This window comes from Zonotrichia albicollis, chromosome 29 (genome assembly GCF_047830755.1).
Source record: "Zonotrichia albicollis isolate bZonAlb1 chromosome 29, bZonAlb1.hap1, whole genome shotgun sequence".
Lineage (NCBI taxonomy): Eukaryota > Metazoa > Chordata > Aves > Passeriformes > Passerellidae > Zonotrichia > Zonotrichia albicollis.
The window spans coordinates 6,132,495-6,154,488 of NC_133847.1; the positions used below are offsets into that span (position 1 = coordinate 6,132,495).

The following is a 21,994-nucleotide window of genomic DNA, read 5'->3' on the forward strand; positions in this document are numbered from 1 at the left end:
GGGGCGCCCCCCGGGCGTGCCCCGGGCGTGCAGGGGAAAGCGAAAGCAGCCGGGGCTGCTGGGGCAGGGCAGGGACGGGCTCGGGGTGCAGCCCCACACCCCAAACCGCACCCCAAAACCTCCCCCAGCTCCCTTTGGGGGTTCAGGGCCCCCCTCAGTCCCCACCCCCGGCCGTGCTTCCCCGTGCTGCCTCAGTTTCCCCAGCCGCTCATGGGGGTTAATGACCCAAAACCCCCCTAAAACCTCCCCAAACCCCCCCCCCCCGGGGGGCGGGGGAAGGGTGAGGGGCGGGCGGGGAGCTGGGCCGGGGTTATTTAAGGGGAAAAAAGGGGAAAAAAGGGAAATCCCAGCGTGGAACGCGACCCCCAAGGGGGGAAGGGGAAGGGGAAGGGGGGGTGTCGATCTCAGCTTTGCTTTTCTCGCTTTCTCTTCCTTTAATGAACCCAAACCCCAAATGCCCAACGATTCCAAATGCGCCCGGATTTTCCTCTGTTCCCCGCGGCCGGGAAGGCGCTGGAATTGCGGGAGCCGAGCCGGGGGTGGCCCGGCCCCGCCCGGGTGGGGACAGCCCGCCCGTGTCCCCGTGTCCCCGTGTCCCCCGAGGCGCCGCCGTCCTTGCCGGGCTGGCTCCCAGCCCACCGTGACCTTGGGCTCCGTGTCCCCGTCCCCCAGCGGCCGCGGGGGGACACGAGTGGCGGGGAGGGGCTGCGGGGACATTGGGGACACCGAGGGCGGCACGTGGTGCCTCGGGGAGGTGACCTGGGAGGGACATGGAGGGGCGGGGGGCGTGGGGAGGTGACACCAGCGTGGGGTGACGCGGGGAGGGGCCCGTGGGGGGACCCGAGTGGGTTTGGGGGGGACACGTGGGGACACGCGTGGGGCTGGGGGCGCGGGGAGGGGGTGACACGTGGGTGGGGTGAGCCAGAGGAGCACGGGGAGGTGACACGAGGGGTGACACGAGTGGCTTTGGGGGTGTGGAGTATAAAGGGTGACCCAGAGAGCCTGAGGGGTGACATTCGTGGGGTGACACCCGTGGGTTTGGGCACACAGAGGGGTCCCAGGGGGTGACAGGTGGGCAGGGTGACCCAGAAGGGAGCTGTGGGGTGACACCCGTGGGTTTGGGGGACACAGAGGTGGCCCAGGGGGTGACAGGTGGGCAGGGTGAGCCCAAGGGGCTCAGAGTGGGGACACGAGTGGGTTCGGGGCCGGTGAAGGTGCCCCGGGGGGTGACACGAGGGGGTCGGGGGGACACCAGAGTGACCCAGATGGGACCTCGGGGTGGTCCAGTGGGGACACGAGTGGGTCTGGGGTCTGTGCGACACTGACGGGGATAGGGGGACACGAGTGGGTGTGGGGTCTGTGTGTGTGACACACACACAGGGGGGAGGTGACACCGTGTGACAAGTGTGGGTCTGGGGTCTGTGTGACACTGACGAGGACAGGGGGACACGCGTGGGTCTGGGGTCTGTGTGACACTGATGGGGAGGAGGTGACACCGTGTGACGTGTGTGGGTCTGGGGTCCGTGTGTGTGACACTCCCGGGGGGGAAGTGACACGGTTCGACACACGTGGGTCTGGGGTCTGTGTGACACTGACGAGGACAGGGGGACACACGTGGGTCTGGGGTCCGTGTGACGCACGGGGGGAGGTGACACCGTGCGACACGCGTGGGTCTGGGGTCCGTGTGACACTGACGGGGAGGTGACACGGTGCGACACGCGTGTCCCCGCTCGCGCTGTCCCGCGCTGGGGGGGGGGGGGGGTCCGCGGGTCCCCTCTGGGGTCTCCCCCGTGCGCGCCCCCCCCGAGCCCCCCCCGCGCTGCGCCCCCCCCCGGCCGGAGGCGGCTGCGCCCCGCGGGGGGGGCGGCGGGCGGGGGGGCGGCGCGCGGCCCCTTTAAGAGCGGGGCGGCCCCGGCCGGAGCAGGAAGGAGCCGCATACGGGCCTCGGCGAGCAGCTCCCGCGGGGCGGCCAGAGCCTGCTCCGCCCGCCCGCACGGCCCGGCCCGCCCGCCTCGGCACGGCGCGGCCCGCTCCGCTCGCCCGGACCGCTCGGCCCCCGCCCGGTACGGAACTGAGGGGTGGGCGCGCATTGGGGGGGGGTCGTGCATGGGGGGGGGGGGTGGTTCGGGCCTGACCCTCCCCCCCCTCCCCGGGGGTGGTGGGGGGCAGTGGGGGGTGGGGAGGGGTCGGTTGGGTCCGTTGCGGGGGGGGTGGGGGCTGCCCCCCCCTCCGCCCCCCCTCCGTATACGTTGTACTTGGCCGGGCCGTGCTGGGGGGGTCGCGGAGGGGGGGGGAAGGGTTGGGAGCGGGGAGGAGTGGGGGGGAGCGCGGCGCGGGGGTTGCCGGGAGTTGTAGTCCCTCGGCCGCGCCGTGCCGCAGGTGCCGGTGGGCGAGCGGACTGCGCTTCCCGGCGGCCCCCGCGCGCTCGGCGAGCGGGAGGCGTGTTGATGGGCAGCGGGCGGGGCCAATCGGGGCGCGCCCTCCGCCCCGCGCGCCCGCCCCGCCCGCCGCCGCCCGGCCCAATGGCGGGCGCCGCGCGGGGTGGCCGGGGACGGGCGCGGCGGGGCCTGCGCGGCCCCCCCCGCCCGGGCCCGCGACCCCCGCCCGGGCCCGGCCCCGCCGCGACCCCCGCCCGCCCCGCCGCCCCCGCGGGGCCGCACGGACACCTCGCCCCCCCCTCCTCCCCCCCGCGCCCCCCGCCCCCGCCTCCCCCCGGCCTCCATTGCGGCGCCCGCCCGCCCGCCCGGGGGAAGGGGTGGGGTCGTGGCGCCCGGCCAAGGCTCCCTGTGGGCCCCGCGGGGGGGGCGGCCCGGGCCGGCGGGGGGGGAGGCCGGTCATGGGTGGGGTCCCCCGGGGCCGCCCCGTGCGGGGGCGTCGGGCCGCGCCGTCCCCGCGCACCCCAAGGTCGTTGGCGGCCGGGGGGCGCCGGCCCGGCCCTGCCCGCCCCGCTCCGGCCCTGCGCGCCCGGCGTTGTTTTTACCCCCCTCGGGCGTCCCTTATCTCCCCCCGGCCGGCTGCGGGCAGGGGGGGCCGCGGTGATAATCCCCCCGCGGGGCTGGGGCGCTGCTGCCCGCAGGAGCCCGGCGGGATAAGCCTCTCCCCCCGCGGGACTGCGCAGCGCCCAGGGCTCGGCGTGAGGGGCAGCATCCCTCGGAGCTGCCAAAACATTCCCCGCGTGCCCGGGCAGCCGGCGCTGCCTCCTCATCGTCATCCCCCACCCGGGGCTCGGGTTTGGGCACGGTGGTTCCGGTCAGGTGCCCAAACGCGCCGTGCCGTGCTGAGGCCCCCGTGACACAGGCAAAGGTCCCTGCCCTGTTCCCCTCGGAGCGGTGCTTGGTGGGGCTGGAGACGGGACAGAGTCACGGACACATCGCTGGGAGCGTGGGCTGGCAGCCGGGCACTGCCAGGGAAAGGGTTCCTTGGCCGTGTTGTCCCAGGAGTGTGGGGAAAGTTGGTTTGTGAAGCTGTATCAGGACAGGCTGAGGTTGGAGATGAGGAAAAGGTGCTTTTTCCAGAGCATGGTGGGGTGCTGGACAGATTCCCCAGGGAATGGGCACAGACAGCCCCGAGGCTGCCAGAGCTCCAGGAGGGTTTGGACAGCTCTGCCAAGGATGCACAGGGTGGGATTATTGGGGTGTCTGTGCAGGGCTGGATGGTCCCTGTGGGTCCCTTCCTGCTGAGGTTATTCCATGATTCCATGGAAAGCCCTGGGACTCCGGCAGCAGCCCCAGAACGTGTAAATCCCAATGTTCCTCTGCTGAAAGCGACAGTTCCTGTTGTACAAGCCCAGCCGACGTGACTGCCCGGCCCCTGCCTGGCTCTCGGTGTTCCCTGAGCTCCTGCAGACCCTCAGGACGCCTTTGGGCAGCCAAAGTTTCTGTGGGCTCAAGGACTCTTGGTGCTGAGAGTTTGCTGCCGTCCCAGCTCAAGAGCAGCCGTGTTCCCAGGGCTGTTGCTTGTCCTGGCTATCGAAACCATAACTTATATAATAACTGGTTTATGGACACGGGGAGAGAAAGGTTCTGCCTGGAAGAATTTACAACCTAATGAGGGTTGAAGTTGTGCTCGGCGTAGCAGCGGAGCTAAAAGGTCATCGTGGCGCTTTCCAAAAGTGTTTGGGGTGGTTGCTGGTGGTGTTTTTCAAGGAATTGTGAGATTTCTCAGGGCTTCTGCCCGTCCTGGTTGGAAATTGCAGCGTGTGGGCTCTTCTGGAGGCTGAGCAGGAAGAGCTGGGCTGGCTTTAATTCTGATGGTTTTGCTGGAGTTGTTGGATTTCAACTACTTAAAAAAAAAAATAAAAGAGACCGAGAGAAACTGAGGAGTTTATTAGAGAGGAGCCTTTCTTGTTTAATATTCATTCTGGCCCCTGTTTAGGCTTGTTCTGGTGAAAGAGGGAGTGAAGAGGCGCAACCCAAACACGGGTGAGATGGTGGGATTTTTCCACCAAGCCTTAATTGCTTCAGTAACTCCAGGGAGGGTTTTGCAAGGCAGGAGCTCTTAATAAATGTGGTGGTGAATGAAAGTAGTTCCTCACTTTGCTGTTCTGCAACTCTTCCTCTGCCTTTTTTTTTTTTTTTTTTTTTTTTTTAATTATTAATCGTTTTTCACTCGTATTTCATCTCGTGGCCGTGGGTCTGGTGAAGATCTTTAGCTGTGGCTTCATGAGGAGCTCTGCTCTGTGGAGGAGCTGGGTGGAATTAATTTGGCACGGTGAGGGCGGCCGGGCTCCCTTCGTGTTTGGTGACTTTTGGAAGCAGAATTAAAAATTCCAGTTGTTCTCCCAGCGTGGGAATTTGGATGTGGGCACGGGAGGCAAATGAGGGGTGAAATTTATGCTGCCATCGAGGCTCTCTGGTGGTTTGGGTGCTCCTGTTTCCCTTCAAGACCTTGATTTGGGATGGAGTGCTGGGGTTGAACTGCAGGATCGAGTGTCCCACCTGAAAATCCCAGGTGTGGGTTTGAAACAGAGTCTAAATGCTTGAGAACTGCGGTTCAATCTTGATTTAAACTGACACTTGAGGGTTCTCTCCCCGTCTCGGGATGCTGAGTTTTTTGGAAGACGAGCTTGTGTGGCGAACAATTAGAACCCTGCTCCTTATCTCTCCTAGTCCAGGCAATAAACAGTTGCTTTAACTTCACTCTCAACCAGCCTCAACCTCAAATTCGAGCAGACCGGTCCCAGTCTGTAATTAAAAGCCTTTTGAGGAGCAGAACTCAGGGAAAGGGAGGAGGACCGGCAGTGTCTGAGGGAAGCGTCCATCCCCAAGTCCCGGCCCTTTGATCCCGAGCGGTGCCGGGTCCGTCCGTACCTGTGCCTGCGGCGTCCCAGAGGAGCTGCAGGACGTCAGCGGGAGTAAACGAGGTCAGGCCGGGCTGGGATCCTCTCGGAGCAGCCGGGGCCGATTGTTCTTGCCCGTATCGCCTTCCCTGCGCTCAGTTTCAGTTTCCCACCGGCTCCGGTGGCGCGGCCGGGCCGGCTCCCGGTGGCGCTCCGGGGGAACTGAAGGGAACTGAGGGGAGCTGTAGGGCTCGGCTTAGTGCCACGAGGTGCGAGAAACTGGAGACTGCTGCGAGCTGCCCCGGGGCTGCAGGTGGGAGCCAAGGGCACGGCGGGGGGATGAGCTGCAGATCCCCTGGCAAGCAGCGGCTTCCCAGCAGCCTGGCATCGCCCATCCCTGGAAAAATGTGCGGCCAGAGAGCCGGGAGTGTGACCTGCCAGCGCTGGCCTGGCTGGCTGGAACGCTGGCATCCTCCTGGGCATGAAATCCTGACACCCTCGGGGTTGTTCTCCTCCTGTTCCTGACCCCTGTGCCCACTGATGGGAGCGCTGGCATCATCCTGGGCACAAACTCCTCCTGTTCCCCACCCCTGTGCCCACCAGCTGGAACACTGGCATCCTCCTGGCCATGAAATCCTGACACCCTCAGGGTTGTTCTCCTCCTGTTCCCCACCCTGTGCCCACTGATGGGAGCGCTGGCATCCTCCTGGGCACAAACTTGGGGTCATTCTTGTCCTGTTCCCCACCCTGTGCCCACAGCCTGGAACACTGGCATCCTCCTGGGCATGAATTTGGGATTGTTCTCCTCCTGTTCCCCACCCCTGTGCCCACCTACTGGAACACTGGCATCCTCCTGGGCATGAAATCCCAGCACCATTGGGATTGTTCTCCTCCTGTTCCCCACCCCTGTGCCCACAGCCTGTAACACTGGCATCCTCCTGGGCACAAACTTGGGGTCGTTCTCCTCCTGTTCCCCACCCTGTGCCCACTGCCTGGAACACTGGCATCCTCCTGGGCATGAATTTGGGATTGTTCTCCTCCTGTTCCCCACCCTGTGCCCACCTGGAGCCCGTGCCCCTCTCCCCCGTGTCCCTTGCCTGGTTTCTGCACACCAGAGGATGCTCCCAGCGCTGGGTTTTAACTCCCTCCTCCCCTCCCTTCCCTCCACTCCTGCTCCCATTTCCTTCCTGCTTCGTGCACCTCCTTATTTCCCACCGGCACGCTGGGAACCAGTGAGTAAATGAGGTTTTTCCCCGTTGTTTGCTGGAGCTGGGAAGTGCCCGAGGTGGGCTTGTAGCTACAGGTTGCAGCTCCCGGAGCCTCTGCCCCGACAGGCAGAGCAGAGAGGGATCAGGATCAGCATTCCCTGGTGCTCCCCAGCAGGGCAGGAAGGAAGGAAGGAGGGAGATCCGTGCTTGATGGAGCCCTGCTTGCTCCAGGGATTCGCTTTTGCTCCTCATGCCCCGAGCCGGGAATGGCGGGACGAGCTGGCTGTTAATCCACAAACTGGGAATTACATAAGGGGCTGCCCTGCCCTGCTCTCTCACCAAACTCCAGCCTTATTCTTTTATTTATTTTGCCTTTTCTTTTCCCCCCTCAACCTTCCCGGTGTGGAAAAGAAGGGCAGGTCTGTGAGGTGTCATTTGAGGCAATTCGATCGATGCCAGAGCCTCGGGCAGGGAATGGCAGGAGTGGTGGGGGGACAGTCCTGGGACAGGGGACAGCTCTGGGGGCTCCTGCAGCAAATGGGAATGGGGGATTTGGGATTTGAGCAGTTTTAGGGGTCAGGAGAGATGTGACAGGGCTGGGGAACATGTGAGGGGTAAATGCTGTCTGGCACCTGTGGGATTTGAGCAGTTTTTATGGTTCTCTCCGTTCAGGAGGCCACGAGAGCTGTGGCAGGAGAGGGGAAATGTGCGGTGAAGGGGTGGATGGGATTGGTTTCTCTCAAGGAAACACTGGAGTGACTTTGGGAGGATTTTGGCTGGAGTGGGGACGGGTTCTGGCCTCTGAAGGGGAGGGGGTGTCCAAGCATGGTTGTTCTCCAGCCTGGAGCAGCTGGGCTGTGCTGGGGGTTAAAGCTTGGAGTCCTCAATTGCTCCCTTGCAAAGGGGCCCCACGCTGCCTTTTGCTTATTCCTGCCTGGATCCTGGAGCCTGCAGGCTCCCAGGTTGGAAAAGAGCTCCTGGGACAGAGCAGCTCCTGCAGCCAGCCCTGGGGCACGCACAGCCTCGTGCTTTGTGCCCTTCTTCCCCTTTTTTCCTGACACTCCCGAGACTTTGTGAAGGATTTTGGAGAACTGTGGCAGGCTCAGCCACGGCCTGGTGTTGTCCAGAATCTCCCAAACCCCAGGGAGTTTTCCCACAGGAGCCAGGTGGGACAGAACCTGTTGGAGGGCCAGGGCTGCAGCAGTGTGTGCACACTGGGGCTCAGTGAAAAGGGTTGGTTTGGGCAGAAAAACTGATGTTCCTTGAGTTCCAGGGTATCCAGCCTTCCTGGGCTCTGGGCTGAGCTCAGGAGGACTCAGCTTAGCCTGAGGGTTGATGAGGCCTGTGAGCTGATGGAACAGAGGTGGGTTTGGAGCAGGAATTGGGGGTTTTTGGGCAGCTCTCAGCAGTTTGGGGTTTGTTTTGTTTCTGTGCAGGGGAATTCTGGGACCTGTTGGTGCTGCTGGGGACAATCCCAGCACACAGAGTTGGTGCCATGGGCTTTAGTGCTGGGAATGGGGGAGCTGCTCACCCCAAAATACCCCTCACACCCAGAGCTGGGGTGGGAGACTCCCTGGGCTAAAAGGCGCATTCCTGCCCGATTAAATCCGGCCTCTGATGACAAAGGAGAAAATTGGCAAGGAGGGCTGGGTGGAGGAACCAGTTCAGGCTCACCTTGCAACATGAGAGGAGTTTGGTGCTGTCAGGGCTGGGGGTGGCAGCTGGGGAGGCTCTGGAACAGCACCAGTGTTTGGCCACCCCGTTGTCCATGGGGATCCACGTCCTGCCTTTGGCCAGCAGCTGGAATCGAGGTTTCCCAGGAGCTGTGCTGGGCCCTGCAAGGAAATCCCAGCCCAGCTCCATCCCTGGGAGCTGTGGGATGTGGCACTGGGCTGTGGAGGTGAATCCTGGGAGAGGGAGCTGTGGCTTTGGGAGCACCATCAGGATTCTGGGAGATGCAGAGTCTTGCCCAGGCCTTTGGGATGAGCCTGTTCTTGGTGACATTTGTCCTTCCTCTGGAGCAATTCCACACCTGGATTGTCCAGCCTCATCAGGCCCAGCATGTGAAAGCCACTGGAGCTCAGGCAGTTTGGGAAAACCAAGAGGAACAATTCCCTTTTTTCCTGGTGGCTCCACAGCAGCATTGCCAACAACTCCCTGTTGCTGATGAGGGATCCCAGACCTCCAGCCCCACCTTGGTGGTCCCTCCATGGTTCCTGCTTTCATGGCTCTTTATTCCATTAAAGTTCCTGGGATGTTCAGACCCAGGGCCCCATCCAGACTCGAGTGGGAGCAGCTGCTTTTCCTGCCAGAAGCTGCAGGATGTGGGATTCTCCTTTCCTGGCTGCTCCTGCAGTGCTTTGGGCGCTTCTTCCCTGGGCCTGGAGTGCCAGGGGAAGGGGGAACATCCCGTCTAAACCCCCTCTGTTTGAATCCATTCCCCCTTGTCCTGTCCCTCCCTTGGAGCCCCTTCAGGCACTGAAGGTCTCCAGAGCTCTTGCAGCAGCATTGCAGCATCCAAAGCACCTACAAGCAGTGGGGTGCTCTGATCTTTGGAAGGACCAGAGCAATGAACCCCTCTGAGGAGCCCCTGGAGCAGGGTTTGGTCAGGGCTGTGATCTGGAGCCTCTTTGGGAACCAGCTGAGCCCTCCTGGTGTGCTTCAGTCTCATTGCTCACATCCCAAATGCAGAGCTGTGGTCGCTTTTCGCTGTTGAGGGGCTGCAGGGGATGGATGCCCATGCTTGGGAAACAGAGCCAGATTGTCCAGAGCAGCCCACAGACATTTGCAGGGCGCTGCTTCTGCCCCAGTCTCTTCACTTCAAGAGCTGCATGATCTTGGTCATGTTACCCCAATGGGTGTCCAGGCAGGACAGAAGAAAGCTGGAATTCACTCTTGGCCATTGATGACTCCATTGCCTTCTCAAGACCGAGGATTTCTTCTCACTGCACCATTGAAAATGTAATTTTATTTCAAAGAAAAGCAGGCTGAGGGGTTTTTTTATCTTGATTTTTCCCACCATGCAGTTCCTTCTGTTGATGTGCAGGGTCTTCCTCTCAGGAACATCCAGCTGGTTCTCCAGGCCCAAATAATTGGGATAGCTTGGCCCTAAGGCACTGAGAGCACATTTCCTTGTTGGGAGCAGCTGAGTTTGCAGGGCTCGGTGGAGTGCTTGGAATTGTGACTTTTCCCAAGCAGACAGAACCTTCTCTTCCCTTTATCCTTCCCCTTTCCCCTTCCCTCCCCATCCCGGTGCCAGCTGTGTGTGTGTCCCGGGGCTCGCTGCAGTTTCGGGTGGATCCTGGGCAGGGTGGGACCTGCTGGGGCCTGTCCTGGGCTGTTCCCAGCCCAGCTCTGCCTCTGCTGCCCCGGCCACAGGGCTGGCACAGCCAGGCTGGCACAGCCAGGACGGGGGCACTGCGGTGGGCTGGCCTAAATTGGGGTGGGAGCTGTTCTAGGGGAAATGCCCCATTTCTGCAGGGTGTGCTGGGGTCGTGTTTGAGCCTTGGGCAGCAGCCCCTGGGGTGGTTTTTTATGTAAAGAACCATTATCAGCAGCCCCTGAGATGAATTTTTTGTGTAAATCACGATTATTTTAATAATTCTCCCCTGGTGCTGCTGCTGAAGGTGCCCTGCCTCATTCGTGTGTGTTTGCTCCAAGAAATCCCAGAGCAGCTTGAGATCCTTGGGCACCTTGAGTATCCCAAGTTCCAGAATGGTTTGGGTTGGATGGACCTGAAATATTCCTGCCATGGGCAGGGACATCCTGCAGTACCTCAGGGTGCTCCAGCCTGGCCTTGGGCACTGCCAGGGATCCGGGGCAGCCACAGCTGCTCTGGGAATCCTCCCCAATATCCCTCTCACCCTGCCCTGTCAGTTTGATCCATTCCCTCCTGCCCTGTCCATCCTCATGTCCAGAGTCCCTCCCCACGCCACAGCCCCAACATCCCTCTCCCAGAGCTCAGCTCTCCCCGGGAAATGCTGCTCTGTGCGTTGCAGAACTCCCCAAAGCCATTTTCCTTGTGCTGCATGGGAAGGGCGATGCTGATTCTCCCTTGCTGCCCCCAGCAGGTGCCAGGTGTTGCTCAAGTTCTCACCTGTGCTGCTGCAGAGGGCGGCACCTCTGCCTTGGGAAGGGATTTGGGATCTGTTCCGGATTAGAGCATTGGCCCTTCCTGTTCCCCAGGTGTGACCCAGCTCTTCCACCTGGCTATTCCTCAGCCTTCCCAAACTGCTCAGCTTCCTCTGAATTTTAAGGCAAAGAAGTGAAGAGAAAAGGAAAAACAACCACTGAGGTTCTGTGGAAAACTGGTAATTAAAGAGGTGTTTTGTCAGCACTTTTGGTTGGGATCCCATCTTGATGTGGTCGCCTCATTTGAATGTAAATGTCAAATTCCAGAGCTCCTGGAGGAGAGGGATTGGGTGACATCGTGCTGAGGGAAGCACAAGCTCAGGGGTTTCTGTGAGCCCTGGGTGCTGCTCGTGGGCTGGGGGGGTCTGGGAGGAGAAAGGTGAGAAATTGAGCTTAAAAAAAGAAAATAAAATGGTATTGCTGAGGTCACAGCTGGGATGCTGTGTCTGAGGGACACAGAGGGGCTGGAGAGAGCCCAGAGAAGGGAATGGAGTCTGGAAAACATCGGAGGGAGCTGGGGAGGCTCAGTCAGGAGTGACCTTGTGGCTCTGCACAGCTCCTGCCTGGGGGACAGCCAGGAGGGGTCAGGTTCTGCTCCCAGGGACAGCAGGACAAGAGGGAACAGCCCTGAGTGACACCAGGGTGGGTATGGGGACAATTTCTGCATGGAGAGAATGACTGGGCATTGCCCAGGGAGCTCCCATCCCTGGAGGTGGCTCTGGGCTGGGGACAAGGTGGGGATTGCACACAGCTGGGGCTCAGGGATCCTGCAGGGCTTTTCCAACCTCAGGAATTCCATTCCAGTGTTGAGGAGCAGCGTCCAAAGGCAATGGGGAACCAGCTGGATGTGGAACATCATCTCAGGGAGGTGCAGAGCTTCCCTCACTCCCGTTCACTACCCAAAAAATGACATTTTTCCTGCCTGTGTGTGCCAGGCTGACCTGTGGAGCTGGAATAGCCACAGCTCCCCTGTGTTGGGGTTTTGTAGGTGCTGAGGGGGCTCAGAGCAGGGCTGGGGCTGCACAGGGAGTCCCACCAGGCTGTCAGTGATGTTCCTGAATCACCGGGAGGGTTCTGCTGCTGCTCCAACCCCTCCTCCTCCTCACGGTCTGTGTTTCACCTCAGTGCTTCCCTCTCAGCTGGGCCATTCCCACACTTGTCCCCCAGTGCCACTTTTGGGGTGCAGTGTGGCACCGGAGCCCTGCAGAGCCCCCCAGGGCCCTGGAGCACCCCAGGCAGGCAGGGAGGGAGGGAATGGAGCTGCTGGGAAATAAATGCAGGTCAGGAGTTGAGGCTCCCCCTTGGTGGCCCATTCAGGCCTTGCCTTGCCAGGCAGGGACGAGCTGTGGTTGTGCCAGCGGCTTTGGTCACTGTCACCTGGCTTCAGCACATTCCCAAGTGGATTTTGCCCACCCCATCGTGGCCTTGAGCCCTGGTGCCATGAGCATACCGTGGATTTGGGGTGCTTGGAGCAGCTTTTGAGTCACCCACCTTTCCCAAAAGCCCAAACCCATCCTCTGGAACGCTCCATTTCCCATTGGAGCTGTTGGAAAGGGAATGGGGGGATGTTTTAGGGCCTCAGTCTCTGGCTGTGGCTGCAGCATGCAGGCCCTGAGCCCATTCCTGGGGGGCTCAGGACGCCCCCTTTGCCCCCAGCAGCCCCGGGCAGGGCGGCCGTGGGACACAAAGGCCGTGTTGTGTGCGGGGTGGCCGAGTTGGAGCAGGCTCCAGGGGCAGTCTCATGACCCTGCAGCCATTCCCACACTGTGGGGATGATTATCCCAGCCCCAGGCTGGGGGGGGACCTTGTCTGGCTGCTCCCCAGAGCTGGGCTGTGTGGGGACAGACACAGCTCCCTCAGGACCCTCCAAACGCTGCACGCAGCTCCAGCTCACTGGCTTTGGGAGGAAAACAATTGTAAAGCATCTTTTGTGGAGAGGGGAAAGCTCCAGTGGTGGCTTTGGGGCTGGCAGGGATGTGGGATCTGCTCCAGTCAGGTTTTGGGGGGCTCTGGAGCTGCCCCGGTGGGAGTGGGACAAGTGGGGCTGAGGCAGCAAAGCCTCCCTGGAGCCCCAGCTCGGGATCCCCTGGGATGGAGAGACCTTACCCTGAAATCCCAGCTCAGAATCCCCTGGGATGGAGAGACCTTACCCTGAAATCCCAGCTCAGAATTCCCTGGGATGGGGTGACCTTACCCTGAAATCCCAGCTCAGGATTCCCTGGGATGGAGAGACCTTACCCTAAATCCCAGCTCAGAATTCCCTGGGATCCCCTGGGATGGGGCGAGCTTGTCCTGGAACCCCAGCTCAGGATTCCTTGGGGGTGCTGGGCTGGGGTGACCCTGCCCTGAAATCCCAGCTCAGAATTCTCTGGGATGGAGAGACCTTACCCTGAAATCCCAGCTCAGAATCCCCTGGGCTGGGGTGACCCTGCCCTGAAATCCCAGCTCAGAATTCCCTGGGATGGAGAGACCTTACCCTAAATCCCAGCTCAGAATTCCCTGGGATGGAGAGACCTTACCCTAAATCCCAGCTCAGAATTCCCTGGGATGGAGAGACCTTACCCTAAATCCCAGCTCAGAATTCCCTGGGATGGAGAGACCTTACCCTGAAATCCCAGCTCAGGAGTCCCTGGGATGGAGAGACCTTACCCTGAAATCCCAGCTCAGAATTCTCTGGGATGGAGAGACCTTACCCTGAAATCCCAGCTCAGGATTCCCTGGGATGGAGAGACCTTACCCTGAAATCCCAGCTCAGGATTCCCTGGGATGGAGAGACCTTACCCTGAAATCCCAGCTCAGGATTCCCTGGGATCCCCTGGGATGGGGCGAGCTTGTCCTGGAACCCCAGCTCAGGATTCCTTGGGGGTGCTGGGCTGGGGTGACCCTGCCCTGAAATCCCAGCTCAGAATTCTCTGGGATGGAGTGACCTTGCCCTGGGATCCCCTGGGATGGGGTGACCTTGCCCAAGGTCACCCCTGAAGCCAGGTCTGGTGTGCAATGGTGCCACCAAACAGCCCTTTCCTCCCTGCTATAAAAAATCCATGAAATGAAGGTTTAAAGGTCAAAGCCTGGAGCTCAGGAGGTGGCTCTGGAGTCGATCTCAGGAGGCCACCTGGCTTTGGTGCTTGGTGTTGGTGGCAGGGCTGGTGCCTGCCCTGCCCATCCAGCCCCTCCCTCCTCCTCCTCACCCCATCCCATTCCTGCTGGGAGCCCAATCCTGGTGTCCTCCTGCTGTTGGTCACCCAGGGATTGCTCCACATCCCTTCTCCACAGCCCCAGACCTGCCTTCTCCTGCCTCGTCTCTGTATGAAACAGGAAGGTGCCAAAGTTAAACTTATTTTCTGGGCTAAACAAAACGTTTCAAAAATAAGTAAATATGGAAAACTACTGAGGAGGCCGGGGGTGGGTGGGGGAAGCCGGAGTTGTGCAACCTGGGCTCCTGCTCCGTGCTGGGACCCGGGGCTGGGAGCTGCTTCCTGGATCATTATTGCTGTTCTGGGTCCATCCTGACTCATCCGTCCCCCCATGGCCTGGGACAGCCACGTCCCGCCGTGCCTCAGTTTCCCCAGCTGGAAATCAGAAGCCCCAGCCTTGTGTTGGGGTGAATTTTGGACTGGTTTGTGCGTGGATTTCTTGGCTCCTGCTGATCCCAGTGCTTGGGATGGGGGAATTACATTGATTTTCCAGCAAATCGCTGCTTCAAGGAGCGTGTGGATTTGTGCCTGAGATGGACAGGAGGGAAATGTTATTCTTAATTTCTGGGATTGTGGGAGAATTAGGGACTGCTCAGGCTCGCAGTCAGGCCCCAGTGCCCATTTCCCAGCAAAGGCTGGGTTTTTCCAGCCTTTGGAGTCAAGTGGATGTGTCAGGAGTGACTTTATTTATTTACCTTATCCCAAACAAACCCTTGGCATTGGGAAGAGCTGCTGGAACCTGTGCAGGATCTGGGTTTGGTGCTGGCACTTGGTGATGCCGGTGTCCTTTCCTGTCTCCTGCTCCAGGAAGGAGCAGGAGGTGCCTCAGCCTCCAGGGATCAGCTCTGCTCTGTCCAACACCTGCAGCAGCAGCGTGGGCAGCCCGGGGCTCCCCTCAAATTCCCTGCCCAGTCCCTGCAGGGGTGCTGGCAGCCAGGGATCAGTGATGGGAATGGTGTCCCAGTGGTGGCATCCCTGAGCTGGGGACCTTCCAGCAGGGATGGGAGTGGGACTGGGATGCCCTGGGGAGCTCAGGGGGCCGTAGCCCCACGCTGGGCACAGCTGTGCCCGCTCCAGGTGCTGCCTGGCTGGGTGATGCCAGCTCCCTGCCAAGGCTTGCTGCTCTGGCCCGGATCCGTGCTAATTCAGCTGTTCTCACTCGAGAGCACCTGGCCTCTGTTCCTCCTCCTCCTCCTCGCCAGGTAAGCACAGGCCGGGCAGGACGGTGGGAGAGGCACGGGGACACCCTGCCAGGTGCGTCCCTGAGGAATTTGGGGATTCTCCCGATGTCTCCACGCTCTGACTCACGGCCTTGCCCTCCTTCCCCGCAGCCTTTAGCCCGGAAGATGGCGGGTGGCGTGGACGGCCCCATAGGGATCCCGTTCCCGGATCACAGCAGCGACATCCTCAGCAGCCTGAATGAGCAGAGGAACAACGGGCTGCTGTGCGACGTGGTCATCCTGGTGGAAGGCCAGGAGTTCCCCACCCACCGCTCCGTCCTGGCGGCGTGCAGCCAGTACTTCAAGAAGCTCTTCACCTCAGGGTTAGTGGTGGACCAGCAGAACGTGTATGAGATAGACTTTGTGAGTGCGGACGCGCTGTCGGCGCTGCTGGAGTTTGCCTACACCGCCACCCTCACCGTCAGCACTTCCAACGTCAACGACATCCTCAACGCCGCCACGCTGCTGGAGATCCCGGCCGTCAGGGATGTCTGCACGGATCTCCTGGAGAGGAAGATTCTGGCCAAAAATGACCAGATGGATACAGTAGATCAAATTGATCAGAGGAACCATCTCAGAGCAAAAGAGTACCTGGAGTTCTTCCAGAGCAACCCCGTGAACGGCCACCAAGGCAGCTTTCCATGGACCAACCCAGAGTTGAGAGACCTTCAGAGACTGAACTTCCGAGGCCAAGAGGAGGAGGAGGAGGCGAACTGCAACGGCCTGGACTTCTACTCGCAAGCCACCCCAACCGAAAGACCAAAGGCAAGTGACTGTGACCCCGACAGCAACCCGGCCATGTGGCTGGAGCGCGAGGACGAGGAGCAGGCGGGCGGCGGGATGTTCTCCCCTTCCCAGAACGGACATTACAGCAGCCGCGGCCTGGCCACCCCGGCCGAGGAGGAGGGGGGCACCCCCAGGGGCCCCCTGGACCCGCAGGAGGCCGGGGACTCGCCCAGCTTCATCCCCACGGGCACGGAGACGGAGGACGATGCCAGGGAGGTGGATGACCTGGCCGCCAGCGCCCTGCTCCAGCAGATGATCAACTCGGTGGGGCGGCAGCAGCTCGGCGACGACGACCGCAAGGACGAGGACGGGGTCATGGATTATTACTTGAAATATTTCGGCAGTTCCAGCGAGGGCGACGTGTACCCGTCCTGGTCGCAGAAGGTGGAGAAGAAGATCAGGGCGAAAGCATTCCAGAAGTGCCCCATCTGCGAGAAGGTGATCCAGGGCGCCGGGAAGCTGCCGCGCCACATCCGCACCCACACCGGGGAGAAGCCCTACGAGTGCAACATCTGCAACGTCAGATTCACCAGGTACGGCTGGGAACGGGGGCTGCACACACATCTGGGGGCTGCACGCACATCTGGGGGCTGCACACACATCTGGGGGCTGCACCCACATCTGGGGGCTGCACCCACATCTGGGGGCTGCACCCACATCTGGGGGCTGCACACACATCTGGGGGCTGCACGGAGACCCAGGGGCTGTACCCAAACCTGGGGTCTGCACCAAAACCTGGGGTCTGCACCCAAACCTGGGGTCTGCACCCAAACCCAGCCCTCCCCTCACTCCAGGAGCCAGCCCAGGGTGATTTTATCTCTCTGCTCAACTCATTTCCATCCTAACTGGCGAGTTGGGGCTGGAGGCCAAAGTTTTCCAGGGAGCGCTTTGGGGGTGTGACACCTGAGCTATCTCAAAGGGCCTGGCTCCATCCACCATCCTGCTGTCCTGACTTGCTGAGCTCTGCTGGGAACCTGACTTGGGGGAAACAGAGCTGGAGCTCTTGCTCTGTCCATGGAGGCTGCAGCAGGGGCATGGTTTGGGCACGGCTCATGGCACGGCTGAGGTGTCCATGGCTGGGTTGGAGGGAGGCCGGAGCCCACTCGTGTCCTTGGCAGGGCGAGCTCTGCAGCCCCGGTGCGGCTCCCGGGGGCGTTTGCCACGGCCCCGTTCCTAATCAGGGCTGCTCTTCTCCCTGCCTGGGCCGCGGGAGCACCAAAGAAAGGGGACATTGTTTGGGCAGCTCCGGTTCACTCCAGTCCGTGCCCGGGCGCCGCCTCCTCTCCCCGGCTCTGCGGGGCTGGGCCGGCCCGGGGGTCCCAGTCTGGAGAGGCCTGGGGGCAGTGAGGGGCAGCGTGGGCTGAGGCCTGGGGCTGCTGCCTTCCCTTTCCCTGCTCATTTTCCCTTCCCTTTCCCTGCTCCCTTCCCTTTCCCTGCTGCCTTCCCTTTCCCTGCTCCTTTTCCCTTTCCCTGCTCCTTTTCCCTTTCCCTGCTCCTTTTCCCTTTCTCTACTCATTTTCCCTTTCCCTACTCATTTTCCCTTTCCTTTCCCCGCTGCCTTCCCTTCCCTTTCCCTGCTCCTTCCCTTTCCCTTCTCATTTTCCCTTCCCTTTCCCTGCTCCTTTTCCCTTTCCCTGCTCCTTTTCCCTTTCCCTACTCATTTTCCCTTCCCTTTCCCCGCTGCCTTCCGTTTCCCTGCTCCTTCCCTTTCCCTGCTCCCTTCACTTCCCCTGTTCCCTTTCCTTTTCCCTGTCTGTTTTCTTCCCTTTCCATTCCCTTTCCCTGCTCCCTTTCCCTTTCACTGTTCCCTTCCCTTTCCCTGCTCCTTTTCCCTTTCCCTTTCCCTGCTCATTTTCCCTTTCCCTGCTCCTTTTCCCTTTCCCTTTCGCTGTTCCCTTCCCTTTCCCTGCTCATTTTCCCTTTCCCTGCTCCCTTTCCCTCTCCCTGCCTGCCCAGATGTTCCCACTGTGTCACTTCCCCCGGCCCTTCCAGCCCTGGTGCTCTGGGGGCTCCATCCCGTGTGGGCTCCCCGGGGTGCAGCCCGAGGGGCCGAGGCCGTGTCCTGCCCCTTCCCCCGGTGCCGGCCGCGCCCAGCCCACGTTGGAGAGCTGAGGAATGCAGATAATGGCAGGGGCAGGGTGCCAGCGCTCCCTCCCCGCTCCCCCGGCCCTGCCACGCGGCGCCTCCCTGCTCCGGGGCCGGGGCCGATCCCACAGCGACCCCACAGCGACCCCACAGGGACCCCACAGCGACCCCACAGGGACCCCACAGCCATCCCAGAGACCCCACAGCCATCCCAGAGCCACCCCACTGCCATCCCCACCGTGCACCATCCAGGGCACTGCAGGACCTGCAAGTGCCACGGGGTCCCTGGCAGCTGCTGGCACTGTGACATGAGGGGAGGCACAGCAGGGACTTGTGGGGAGGGGGAGTTGAACCTCATCCTTTTTCCATCCTGATCCCATTCCTTGGGATGAAGACCCTGCTCCCATTCTGTGGGACCCTGCTCCCATTCTGTGGGATGAGAACCTGCTCCCATTCTGTAGGACCCCCATTCTGTGGGACCCCCATTCTGTGGGATGAGGACCCTGCTGTGGGATTAGGATCTGTTCCCATTCCATGGGATGAGGACCCTATTCCCATTCTGTGGGATTAGGATCTGTTCCCATTCTGTGGGATTCTGATCTGCTCCTAGGAGGGCCTGGCACCTGTAAAAAAGCTGCTTTTCCAAACCACCAGATTCCAGTCAAAACACATCATCCTCCTGCTGCTTCCCACAGCAGCTTTGGGCTGCCTGGACAGGGGCAGGGAGCTGTCCTTGGCATCGCTGTTCCTGTGCCCTCAACTCCATTTATTCCATGTTATTTATTCCATATTATTTATTCCATATGATTTATTCCATGTTATTTATTCCATATGATTTATTCCCGATTATTCCTTTGCTCTCCTTCCCCATCCACGGCTGGAATCAAATCCCTTGCCCGTTCCGTGGGAGGGGTCTGGGAGGGTTTGGGGTGTGGCCGGAGGATCGGGGCCGCTCCCCCCGGCTGGTCCCCACCCAGCCCGGCCCTGCTCAGGGATTTTTGCTCCCTGGCGTTTCCTGGTTCCTCTGCGGTCACAGGGGGAGGAGCAGCTCCCATAAAAAAAGAGTTGGGGAGGTTATAAAATGATAAATTTTAATTTCACAAGCCACTTTGTGTGTCACTCAGAGCTGGACACGACCTTGGGGCTTTGATCCTTCTCTGGAGCTTTAGGGTTTTTGGGATCCTGTGGGTAAAGGGAGAAGGTTCAGGGCTGGGATCTGAGTGATCCATGCAGGAATGGGGTGGATCCCTTGGGAAGGGTCGGGAGGTGCTGGGGAGGGCAGGAGGGGCTGCCCTGCCTGGGCCCTAATGAGCCGTGTGTGACCCCATAGCTGTGATCGGGCTGGGCTGGGCAGGGGTCACCCCATAACCCTGCCCAGGCCCCATATGGGGCAATGTCTGATCCCCATAACCCTGCCCAGACCCCATATGGGGCAAACTGGGACCCCATAACCCTGCCCAGACCCCATATGGGGCAATGTCTGACCCCATAACCCTGCCCAGACCCCATATGGGGCACTGTGTGACCCCATAACCCTGACCAGACCCCATATGGGGCAAACTGGGACCCCCATAATCCTGCTCAGACCCCATATGGGGCAAACTGGGACCCCCCCATATGTGAGTGTGTGACCCTACTGTCACACCCTGCACTGGGTGATGCCCATCCCCACACCAGGAGCTGCCAATGTCCATCCCCATACCAGGAGCTGCTCAGCCCCATTCCAGCCCCGTTCCAGCCCTGGATTGCTGCCCATCCTCACACCAGGAGCTGCCCATTCCAATGCCCATCCCCACACCAGGAGCTGCCCAGCACTGATGCCCATCCCCACACCAGGAGCTGCCCATTCCAATGTCCATCCCCATACCAGGAGCTGCCCATTCCAATGCCCATCCCCACACCAGGAGCTGCCCATTCCAATGCCCATTCCCACACCAGGAGCTGCCCATTCCAATGCCCATCCCCACACCAGGAGCTGCCCGTTCCAATGCCCATCCCCACACCAGGAGCTGCCCATTCTAGTGCCCATCCCTACACCAGGAGCTGCCCAGCACTGATGCCCATCCCCTCACCAGGAGCTGCTCAGCCCCATTCCAGTGCCCATCCCCACGCCAGGAGCTGCCCATTCCCATGCCCATTCCAATGCCCATCCCCACACCAGGAGCTGCCCATTCCCATGCCCATTCCAATGCCCATCCCCACACCGGGAGCTGCTCAGCCCCATTCCAATGCCCATCCCCACACCAGGAGCTGCCCATTCCAATGTCCATCCCCACACCAGGAGCTGCCCATTCCCATGCCCATTCCAATGCCCATCCCCACACCGGGAGCTGCTCAGCCCCTTTCCAGCCCTGGATTGCTGCCCATCCCCACACCAGGAGCTGCCCAGCACTGATGCCCATCCCCACACCAGGAGCTGCTCAGCCCCGTTCCAATGCCCATCCCCACACCGGGAGCTGCCCATTCCAATGCCCATCCCCGCTCCAGCCCCATCCCGCTGCCACCCCGTCCCCCACACCCCCCTGACGCGGCCGTGTCCCCGCAGGCAGGACAAGCTGAAGGTGCACATGCGGAAGCACACGGGGGAGAAGCCCTACCTGTGCCAGCAGTGCGGCGCCGCCTTCGCCCACAACTACGACTTGAAGAACCACATGCGGGTGCACACGGGGCTGCGGCCGTACCAGTGCGACAGCTGCTGCAAGACTTTCGTCCGCTCCGACCACCTGCACAGGCACCTTAAAAAAGATGGATGCAACGGGATCCCGTCGCGGAGGGGCCGCAAGCCGCGGGTCAGGGAGGCCGGCGGGGCCTCCTTGCCCCCCACGCCCACGGAGGACGGGAGCGGCCCGGCCCCCGAGGCCGAGGACGCGGCCGCGGGCAGCGAGGAGCAGCAGCAGCAGCAGCACTTTGAGGAGAATTCCAATAACGAAGCGCCGGGATTGAATGTAGCAGGAGGGTCGGATGAGGGTAATGAGCAAGGACTCTCCTAAACCAAAAAAAAAAAAACAAACCATAAAACCAACCCCAAGCGATGAAACGATAAGTCACAAAATCTAGTTAGTACTTTTCCTCCGATTTTTCTCTTTAAAAGATGTTTCTCTCCCTTTTTTTTAAGGAAAAAACAACAAAAAAAAAAAGCTACAAAAAAAAGCAAAAAAAAAAAAAGAGAGATATTATATTAATGTTTTCCAATCTTCCCATCGTAAGCGGGGCTCTCCCCCGAGGATCCCTCATAGCCAAGGACCTTTTCTTGGAAAGGCAAGGACGCTAGGGAAGCACGAGGTGGGGATGGAAAGTGGCTCTGTCGCATGGAAAAGAGCTTCCATGTAAATCCAAAGCTTTATTTTGTGTCCAAACACATGTTTAAAAAAAAAACAAAAAAAGAAAAGAAAAAAAAACTTATTTCAGAGAGAGATCTATTTAAGAAAAAAAAAAGGAAAAAATAGAAAAAAAAAAAAGGAGTGGTAGGAGTTGGAAGGGCTGTGGCAGGGAGGGGTTTGGGATTTGGGGGCTCCTTCCCAGCAGATCGGGGTCAGGATTTGGGGTCCCAGCCCCCCCTGAGCGCGAGGCTCAGTCGGGCAGCGAGGGCTCCGGGTGGGGAGAAATTGCTGGAAATTGCTGGGAAAATTGCCTAAAAAAATAAAAAACAAAAAAATCATGTGAGAGAGAGAGAGAGAGAGAGGGCAGCAGGTTCGGCAGGGTTTGTGTGGGCACCCGGGGCTGGGGACAGGGCAGGGCTGGGACAGCGGGATGGGACAGCAGGGCTGTGGATGCAGCGTCCACCCTCTGTCCATCCCTCTGTCCATCCCTGTGTCCATCCTGTGTCCATCCCTGTGTCCATCCCTGTACCTCCCTGTCCATCCTGTCCGTCCCTCTGTCCCTCCCTCTGTCCATCCCTGTCCATCCCTGTCCATCCTGTGTCCATCCCTGTGTCCATCCTGTGTCCATCCCTCTGTCCATCCCTGTCCCCCCCATGTCCATCCCTCTGTCCATCCCTCTGTCCATCCCTGTGTCCATCCCTCTGTCCATCCCTCTGTCCATCCCTCTGTCCATCCCTGTCCGTCCCTCTGTCCGTCCCTGTCCCTCCCTGTC

At 60.5% G+C, this 21,994-nt stretch overlaps 2 protein-coding genes across 2 annotated transcripts; one reads left to right on the top strand and one right to left on the bottom strand.

Moving 5' to 3' along the window:
• Positions 1-1,894: 1,894 nt before the first annotated feature.
• Positions 1,895-3,225, bottom strand: LOC141725447 (uncharacterized). The gene has a single exon (XM_074529033.1). It carries the CDS (start codon positions 3,209-3,211, stop codon positions 1,895-1,897), a length of 1,317 nt encoding a protein of 438 aa, XP_074385134.1. The 5' UTR covers positions 3,212-3,225.
• On the top strand, positions 1,928-20,920 carry ZBTB7A (zinc finger and BTB domain containing 7A). Its single transcript, XM_074529032.1, has 3 exons — positions 1,928-2,063; positions 15,143-16,350; positions 20,448-20,920. Exons 2-3 carry the CDS (start codon positions 15,158-15,160, stop codon positions 20,890-20,892), a joined length of 1,638 nt encoding a protein of 545 aa, XP_074385133.1. The 5' UTR covers positions 1,928-2,063; positions 15,143-15,157; the 3' UTR covers positions 20,893-20,920.
• Positions 20,921-21,994: the final 1,074 nt, after the last annotated feature.

Bases quoted from the DNA above. Each gene is read 5' to 3' on its own strand.
- LOC141725447 (XM_074529033.1), bottom strand. From the start codon at position 3,211: ATGACGATGAGGAGGCAGCGCCGGCTGCCCGGGCACGCGGGGAATGTT.
- ZBTB7A (XM_074529032.1), top strand. From the start codon at position 15,158: ATGGCGGGTGGCGTGGACGGCCCCATAGGGATCCCGTTCCCGGATCAC. The intron at 16,351-20,447 runs GTACGGCTGGGA...GTGTCCCCGCAG, and splicing joins TGCAACGTCAGATTCACCAG to GCAGGACAAGCTGAAGGTGC.